The sequence below is a fragment of the Malaya genurostris genome, chromosome 3, assembly GCF_030247185.1.
Source record: "Malaya genurostris strain Urasoe2022 chromosome 3, Malgen_1.1, whole genome shotgun sequence".
Classification (NCBI taxonomy): domain Eukaryota; kingdom Metazoa; phylum Arthropoda; class Insecta; order Diptera; family Culicidae; genus Malaya; species Malaya genurostris.
The window spans coordinates 244,353,269-244,362,955 of record NC_080572.1 but is presented as its reverse complement, the minus strand read 5'-3'; the positions used below and the strand labels follow the sequence as shown (position 1 = coordinate 244,362,955).

The following is a 9,687-nucleotide window of genomic DNA, read 5'->3' as shown; positions in this document are numbered from 1 at the left end:
TGTACCGGCTGAGGCTGGTCAAAATACATAGATGATAATGCCTTTAAAGTGAGTGTGTACAGTGCCTAAAGAACTGTCATCGCCGTTTCAGTGACAGTTGTTCTTATTTTCGTATTATTCAACGCTCGAAAATGTCTGTTTATGTGCCCAATTCTCGCCATTTGCGGGAAGTTTTACTTTTCTGTTACAATTCGAAAAAAATTCAACTGAAGCGCATTGAATGCTTTCAGAAACTTACGGTGATGCTGTTCTGAGTAAAAGGACGTGTCGGGAGTGGTTTCAACGTTTTAAAAATGGTGATTTCGATGTCGATAACAAACATGGTGGTGGAAGAGAGAAAAACCTTCAAAGATGAACTACTAGAAGCATTGCTTAATGAAGATTCGAAAAAAGCCCGGGCATGCTACTTCGTCGAAAGCAAAACCGAATATTCACGGTGCCTAGGTTATGATTTGTGTTTGGTTGGATCAGCTCGGTGCGATTTACTACGATCTCTTATAACCGGGTGAAACCATCACAGGAGATCGCTACCGAACGCAACTGATGCGCCTTAGTCGCGCGCTAAAATAAAAGCGGCCACAATATCAAGAGCGACATGATGAAGTCATCCTTCAACACGATACTGCTCGGCCTCACGTCGCAAAAGCGGTCAAAAAGTACCTGGAAACGCTGAAATGGGAAATCTTGCCCCACTCGCCGTATTCCCCAGATGTCGCTCCTTCTGACTTCCACCTATTCCGTTCGATGGCACACGGCCTGACAGATCAACATTTTCAATCCTTCGAAGAGTTGGAAAAATGGATTACTTCATGGATAGCGTCAAAAGAGGACTCCTTTTTTCGAGCCGGTTCTGGCGGGAGTTCTTCCATTGAAAAATCGTTTTTGGGAGCTTTCATCGCGACTGCTAATAAGATGTGAGGTACTGAATCCACTGGTTATTAATAACTTCAAAAGGCTAGTTGAGCTTCAATCTCAAACAAGATTCATGACAGTATATTTTAACCATATGTAACAGGAAATCAACCCTTCAAGATATATTCCTATCCGTGTCAGCCTCCTAAATGTCCCTGACTCATCTTTATTTTTCGACACATCCATGCAGCGCGAAGTGCGTGGAATCCCGGAACACCTACGCTCGTTGGAAATCCCAAAAATATTTACAAGTAAGTTCAGGCATATTGACTCCGAGAAAATGTTTTACACAGACGGATCGCGAATTGAAGAAGCGACAGGGTTTGGTATGTTCATCAATAATGTTTCGGCCTCATTTAGGCTTCAAGAACCTGCATCTGTTTATATAGCAGAGTTAGCAGCAGTTCATTATAGTTTGAGTATAATCGTCACATTATCTCCAAACCATTATTTTCTTTTCACAGATAGTCTGAGTGCAATCGCTCAAACGCTGCTGGCAAAAACCTGAACCTTTTTTCTTGGGAAAAATAAAACAGTGTCTGAACGTCATATTGAATAATAATTATCAAATCACAATAGTTTGGGTCCCGGCTCATTGCTCCATTCCAGGCAATGAAAGAGCCGATATTTTAGCCAAATGTGATGCTATTGAGGGTGAAATTTATTAGAGACCGATTGCTTTTAACGAATTCTATAGCGCGTCTCACCAAAGAACACTTGCCAGCTGGCAAGCTTCTTGGGATAAAGATGATCTGGGTCGGTGGATGCACTCAATTATTCCGAAAATATCGACAAAGGCATGGTTCAGGGGACTGGATGTGAGTAGAGATTTCATTCGTGTGATGTCCAGACTCATGTCCAATCACTACACGTTAGATGCACATCTCCTTCAAATTGGACTTTCCGAGACTAATCATTGTGCTTGTGGCGAAGGTTACCGCGATATTGACCATGTTGTTTGGACATGCGTGGAGTTTCGTGATGTCAGATCTCAACTTATAAATTCCTTGCGTACCCAAGGTAGACTATCCAATGTCCCAGTTCGCGACATTCTTGCTTGTCGTGACGTTCCTTACATGAAATTTCTTTATTATTTCATTAAGTCCGTTGGAGTTCCAATTTAAATTTCATTTTATGTTAGACTGTTTTCTCTTCCATGAGTTCAACCAATAGCCCGCTATCTTATATTAAATAAAAGTGATGAACTGATACAAACAAACCTGAAATAGTTATAAGATTATGTACAAAATAAATGTATTTCATTTGGTGTAATTTATAATAGCAACTCGCTTGATAAAAACAGTGTTTAGATTAACTAATGAATACCAACATACTAATATGATATTCGAAATGTATTAGGTTTAAAGTACTATGTATTCTGGATGCCACCGCGAAGAAAAACTTATGTATATTGCCTATGAAATAAACGTATTTATGGAAAAAAAGAAGTATTTCACGAGCGCATTGTACAGTTCTACGAACTGCACAGAAATCTCGGCAAATAGTATACGGTACAACATTTTAAAAGCAAAAATGTTTCGGCTTCGACAGTTTACAATATCCTAAGATGCCCAACAACTGCTCGTAAGGAAGGTAGTGGAAGACCAGCCAAAATTATGGACGCAAAAGGACTTCGTTCTCTTTCTCGTGCCTTCAACAACAAGGATTCACTGAGTCAAAGGGATGCCGCAAAAAAGTTCAACTGTTCTCACCAGTACATCTGCAAAACGTTGAAAAGACTCGGAACAAAGTACCGAAAGAAGACACGAGCCCTGGAATACACTGACGCACAGATTTCAACGCTGAATTCCCAATGCCGCTAATTGATTAAAAATTTTTCCGGAAAAAGTTTTGTTTTGGACGACGAAAGTTACTTCCCTCTTTCGAAGACGCAGATTCCCGCAAACGATCGATACTATTCAACGGATAGTTCTACTGTACCTCCGAACATAAAACATAAGTTTAAACATAAGTTTAAACAGAAAGTGATGCTGTACATTGTCATTTCCGAGAAAGGCATTTCTAAGCCATGGTTCAAGCCATCTGGATTGGCAATCAATCAAGATGTGTACCAGAACGAATGTTTGTAGAAAGTTTTGATCCCGTTTTTTCAAAAACATCATGCTGATGGACAATACGTGTTTTGGCCGGATAAAGCGTCATCGCATTGCGCCAAAAACCACAATCGTTCATGAATACCCCGTCGTTCCCATTTGTACCCAAAAACCACAACCCGATAAATCTACCTCAGTGTCGCCTAATCGAAAATTTCTTCGGGGTTTTGAGCTCCTTGGTGTACAAAAATAACTGGAGAGCCACGAATTGCTAACAGTTGATTGGTAGAATCAAGAGATGCATTCGCAAAGTTGACATGAAGGCCGTACCACGCTCCTGTTTCGACATCAAACGGAAGCTTCGCCGAACATCCGATTAAGGACCGTTTTCAAATGTTCACTAATTTCTTTTTCAACAATGAACAATGTATTTTTATTTTCATTAAATCAGATCTTCTCCAAGTATGTTTGTCTTTTTTTGACAGCCTGAGAAAGAAATTCCAAAATTTTAGTTGCCACCCGTTAGATTCTGTCACTTTCTCTACTATTAATTTCTGGAATTGTTCAGTGATTGTATATGAGAAAGATAAAAATTATATGAGATCTAAGGTCGCATGAGTTGACGCATGTAGGCCTCTGAGAATTGTCCTGCCTCGGAGAATTGTGCTTTCTTTTTATACGAAAAAAACCGGAAACAGAATGACCAATTGCTTCGTTAAACAAATTCTTTATTATTCAAAAGTAAACCGTTCTATCCATCAGTTCGTGCCAGGTAGCAAATATTTTTACAGGAAAACCGAGTTATAGGCTGCATACGGATACGGATAGCTGGTATAGGCAGCCGTTAGTGGAGCGGAAGCGGCGGTATAGGCTGCAGCAACTGGAGCTGTGTATGCGGCGGCATAGGGAGAAGAGAAGGACACCGAAGGACTAGCTACCAGTGGGGCCGAGTAGGCCAGTGGGAACTGAGGCTTTGCCGAAACGCAAGCAAAGGCCACGACGCAGAGGAAGATCTAGTAAAGATGAAAAAAAACACGCACACACACACACGTTAGCATTGGGTGACTTACGGGCACTTTCATACTTACAATTTTGGCGAACATTTTGACTGACTGATGTTTGTTGATCGATTGGAAATTGAAACTGTGTTTTCTTCAAGTCAAACATTTGCTATTTATACCTTTCCAGGGGCGCTGCCCTTGGTCATTCTTGTGGGTTGTAAGAATTCAAAATTCTGCCAACGATTAGAATTAAGAATCGGAAAATATGTTCACACGTTTCACGCGGTGATTGACAGCTGACAAGGATGTTTGGACTTATCCATGCATGGGATTGTGCTGAAACGACCTCATCAAGGTCGATTTGTACCGCTGAGACGGGGGCGGTTATGCAATCCACAATTGGTTGCCTATCAATTGGGATCGGAATTAGCATACAACCAAGACACAGTTACACGACCAGACTAAATTGTGCGTGAACTATAGTATCGGGTAGGTACACACAAATCGTACCTTTTCTTATGAAGGTACGACACTTGTGCCGGCATAACGATTAAGCTAGGGATGATCAAATGTATAATTTATGAGACTATACCGTGATTTGTCCTGTCTTTTTTCCATGCAAAGAAAAGTCTTGTTTTTACGTTCTTTTAGTGGATTATGATTCCTGATAGTGCAACGAACCTTTTAAAATTCAAAATTCGTCCTTTACGAAATGTCTTAGAAATGCATCAAACTTCAAGATCTAGTGTTATCGTGTCCCGTGTGGTAAATTCGTTCAAGGAGACCCACGCAACTCCATGAACGCAAGGATGATGAGGGATTACTTCAAGCACAATCCGAACCTATGAAATACAAAATATATGGGTACATGATTAGGCGATATCGGAAAAAAATTGATGCCAAATGTTTTAGAATTGCATGAAACGTCGAGATTTAGTGTCATCTCGAAAAAATTAATTTTTTTTCAATCGACTTTCTGAGACTTTGAAAAAATATCCCAATTCAAGAATTACGTATGGGACCACAGGACCTTTCATTTGAATCCAAGTTTGTGGAAGTCGGTCGCGCCATCTATGAGAAAAGTTATAAAACATATTTTCATTTTTTTGCACATTTTACCCCATAGCTCCGGAACCGAAAGTCTGATCCAAATAATATTCAGGAATTTTGTATGAGACCACAAGACCTTTCATTTAAATCTAAGTTTGTGGAAATCGGTTCAGCCATCTCTGAAAAAAGTTAGTGCAAAAACACGTTACGAACACATACGCACATACACACACACATACACACACAGAAATTTTGCGTACTCGACGAACTGAGTCGAAAGGTATATGACACTCGGCCCTCCGGGCCTCGGTTCAAAAGTCGGTTTTCACAGTGATTGCATAACCTTTCTATATGAGAAAGGCAAAAATAGGGAAGTTTTTATTGTTAAAACGATAGTATTGCAATTTTTTCTTCAGTTTCCGCGAATAAGAGCTGTGAATCAAGACTTCCCGGGACTTTAATATAGGATATTGTTGAAACGTTCACTCGGGAAGTCAGTGAGTTTAGTGGTGCATCTGAACATCTTGAAACCGGAACATACTGAGTAGCGCGCGAATACTACCAATAATGAAATTTTTACTAATAAATATCCTTCTCCCGTGACACTTGTGGAGTGCGCAGTAGTATATACGGCCTCTAGTAACAACAAGTGTTGGACTAACATCCCTTCCCATTCCTTAGACGATCTACGTTCGGGCCTGGCCGGCGCCGGTACTTATCAATGAATTCTGGGATTACCAGAAGATGTACATTGAAGGATGATTTACCAATCCCAGGTCGGATCATATAAAAAGTAGAGTAGCAAACAGGGGTGGTCGCTCAAGCTCAAGCTCATGAAATGTTCTTCTACGCAGTTCCGTTGCATGACAGTATAAAAAGACATTCCGAGAAGCTACCTTAAGGTGACCATGGAAGCGAGCCACAAATGGCAACCAAGAAACCACCTACCATCCCACTCCACCTTCCGCTATTTTGCCATGCTCTTCATGTAAACAAACCATGAAACACATTTTTTCTACGCGTAGGGGTAAATATGTTGCGTAGAATTGCTACTGCAATTTGGTGACATAATCATCGTATCATCGTATTGATATATGTTTACGATAAACTATCAACTCGGAAGAATTATTTGTGCAAAACTTTTTCGGACCTTCATTAGAAGGTTTCTTCTTAGAATGTTATTATTTTTCACTCACCTCACGATTTCAACTGCTGCTCTGTGGCATAAGTAAGCTTTATGAAACACTTTTGAGTTGTTCTTCACCGGTAAACTTATCCTCTAATCTAAACATTTTATTATAAAACCTTTGAATAACACACAGTTCTGGTTTTGAAAGTTTTCCAAAAATCCACGATAAAAAGTTTACGGCCTGCTTTAGTATTGGTAATATCATCCTTTTATATTAGCAGTGTTGCCATACATAATTAGAGAAAAAAAAAACCTTGCAATGCACTAAAAATGGCATTATTTTCAATTAGTCGCATATTGATATAGTTAAAACTACGGATCAAAACTACTTTCGTACGTCACCATCTAAAACTTCAATGTTAAAAAAAAACTATAACATTTCCCTTATTTCCATTTCAAACATTGCTTCCCCTCCAAGTTATTCGCAACCCTGTTGTCTTATTTACCGTCGCTATGGAATGCAAAAAATGAACAAACAGTTCAACAGTATTGCAATCTTTTCAAAATGCCTCGTCCATCTAAGAAGAGGCAAGCAGCGCTCATTCGCGAAAGTCAATAGCAAAATAGATGGAATACGTTGATAGAGTGTGTTTTGGGTAGTGAGTATGTGCGGGACTCATCAGTTCAAACAGTGGAAGAACTGCCAGATGTGCCGGTTCAAAACAATACCACGGAATTTAGAAACTGTACTGGATCCAATAATTTGGTACCAATAGATAAAGTTCTAAAATATTTTCGTCAATATACGAAATTATATCGTCAAATTTGCATGATAAATCTTTTCAGAGCAAATAGCCGATTTGTCATCAAGCCCTCTCGTCAAGTGCCACTTGACTGTTTTCTGGGTGAAGTTGCTTTCCTGTCCGAAAACGATGATGTTGTCGATAAAAAGGAAAATGTAGAATTTGTTGGTTTGTATTTGTTTAATATGGGAGCTTCATATTAAAAAATTATAATTAATATAAAAAGCCATTGCAACAGAGTTTGTTCTGATTTCGTGTTACTATACTTAATCGTCGTCGCTTAATCCATTAATGTAACAGCTTCCTTTTTTCTTTGTAAAGTAAGAAAAATGCCAAGAACCAAGTGAAGGCAAACAGTAAACTATCTTCTTTGGTACAATTCTTTTGGTCGCATGATTGCAATTTGTTAACTCCAGAATGAGCATGAAGATGAGATAAGTCCACTCTGTTCTGCTAGGTGATTTGAATAGTTTCAATGTTTACATTTTGTTCTTGCACCTGTATTCCGTTTCTCTCTACTCACAAATACTATTACTATATGAAAAAGTATTGTTTCACCAATACTTTTACATTTATTTTCCTTGGCTTCTGTCCACGGTCACCTTAAGTCTTCCAGTCATAAGTTTCAACGTCCATTATGACGCAGGAAAGTTTCGTCAAATATTCACGATACAACTTGCGAGCCCGGGTTTTTGTCATCACATTTTGTTCATCATTACAGTTCGGTACAGTTTTCGCCTGGCTAAAGAATTTCAATACCTTTAAGTGGCTTCTTATGTCGTTTTCGCTTAAGAAAACCGAAACTGACCCAGGATAGTTTCACCAAACAGACACTTTTCACGAAACTGTATTGATTTCGCACTTAGCAACGGGGGTTTGAGCAAACCTGATATAAAAACCAAACTGATGACTCGATTATCAGTTTCAACAACGTTAAAACTAGGTTCGAAACTAGCTTCAAACAAACAGAAGTTGGTTTTCACAGCGATTGCATAGCCTTCCTATATGAGAAAGGTAAAACAGTATTATTTCACTGCTAGGTGGATTAAGCACGTTTTTTTGTTGTAGTTTTGTTATATTCCAAAAAGTAAGTAAGCAAATTTACAGTTAGGCCCTTTTGTCGTGAAACGATAGAAATGTTCGCATTCCGCGTGAAACGAGGGTTCAACACACTCTTGGTTTTATTTGCTGGAATGAGTTCGGAATTGTGAAAATATTTATCCTTTAAGATGTTAATCTCGTATATTAGTTGTGTCGTATGTTCCAATTGTGACTTGGCAGAATTCTTAGTGTTGGTAGGATCTAAATGAATCGTCCACGTAGAATCAAAAGGACAAGCTCCACAACAGAAATGTAGTACCCTGACTTTAATCATTCGTTTCAAACAGTTTACATTGGCAGGTTGTAACGAGTACGTAAATTTCGATAATTCCCGGAATCAGCTCGGGCTCATTTCAGAGTAAAAACAAACTTTGAATGCAACAAAGATTGAACAAAAAACAATTTGAGCATCTCTAAGTGACCTTTGTTGTGCTATACTGAGCGGTTAATTGATATGCAGAGGGTGTGTTCTTTTTCGATTGCATATTCCTTTCAGCTGCCGATGTCATCCGTGCGATGGAAGAAACACACAACTTAACTCGAACAGCTGTAGCGTAATAATCGCTCAATTTGTGGTGGTCCCTTTTGCCAAACTGCACTAATTGTTTTCGGTGAATATAAAAACGAAATGACTTTACGATTAGGATATCAGTCTTTAGTCAGCTTTTATTCAATCAATTCGGTTCTATCCTTTTTGTTTCCCCCCAATCCGTAAAATGTCTGCCAAATTCGTGGTACGACCAACGATCATTAACTTTGTAGCTCGATCTAACTTCTGGATCCGTTAATTTCAGATTTGCCTGGCCATGTGCGTTCTCAGCTCGGTGTCGGCCGGAGTCATTCCGGTGGCTGCACCGCTTGCTGCTGCCGGAGTGGTTGCACCGTACGCAACTTCCTACAACGCTCACACGGTGAACCATGCCATCGCGGCACCGTACGTGGCTGCCGCTCCGGTACTTGCTCCTGCCGCCAAACTCGTGGCCGCTCCAGGCGTTGCTGCTCCGTTGGCCTACAGCGCGTACACTGGACTGCCTGCTTTCGGAGCGTACTCCGCCTACAACGGATTTCCTGCCAGCTATGTGATCTAATGCACAGTAACGACAATAGAACTCGATCAGGTGTGTTCCATTCATCGCTGATTCATCCCATTGAGTAATTAAGCTTGATAATGCGTCGAACAGTTCATGTTCAATCGGTTCTTGTGTTACGAGCGATTATACTGCTTCCATTGCTTGTTGGGATTTAATCATGGCTGTCTGATTTCGCAGATATCCTCTGTTGTAAATAGCTTTTCATGTAATAGTATGTAGTAGCAATATATCGTGAAAAAATTTAAATTTGTGTTTTATTTTAATGAACGGTTACGGTATTTCAAGGAGCAAGGGACTTTGCGTATGCGAATGGATAGTGTAAATAATGCGTGCATAAAAATAATGATGCTCGACCGTTTTTCTACAGATTAATTTAAGTAAAACAATCAGCGTAATTTAAGTAAACAAAGGCGAATTCAGAAAATCTAAGATCTTAGTCGAAAACGGTTCATCCACAAGAGACACAGGATGTGCTTCAACCGGCACATGTACCAAAGTAGCTTAATTGGTAGAGCATGTCTGCGGTAAGGAGAAAGTTGTGGGTTC

The 9,687-nt window shown here is 39.7% G+C and overlaps 2 protein-coding genes across 2 annotated transcripts; one reads left to right on the top strand and one right to left on the bottom strand.

The window, feature by feature from the left end:
- Positions 1–3,677: 3,677 nt before the first annotated feature.
- On the bottom strand, positions 3,678–4,119 carry LOC131437062 (cuticle protein 18.6-like). The gene is made up of 2 exons (XM_058606116.1): positions 4,055–4,119; positions 3,678–3,979 (listed from the first exon to the last, which is right to left on the bottom strand). Exons 1-2 carry the CDS (start codon positions 4,067–4,069, stop codon positions 3,752–3,754), a joined length of 243 nt encoding a protein of 80 aa, XP_058462099.1. The 5' UTR covers positions 4,070–4,119; the 3' UTR covers positions 3,678–3,751.
- A 4,557-nt stretch (positions 4,120–8,676) lies between these two features.
- LOC131436564 (cuticle protein 21.3-like) lies at positions 8,677–9,387 on the top strand. The gene is made up of 2 exons (XM_058605354.1): positions 8,677–8,784; positions 8,845–9,387. The coding sequence occupies exons 1-2, from the start codon at positions 8,767–8,769 to the stop codon at positions 9,136–9,138; spliced, it is 312 nt and encodes a 103-aa protein (XP_058461337.1). The 5' UTR covers positions 8,677–8,766; the 3' UTR covers positions 9,139–9,387.
- Positions 9,388–9,687: the final 300 nt, after the last annotated feature.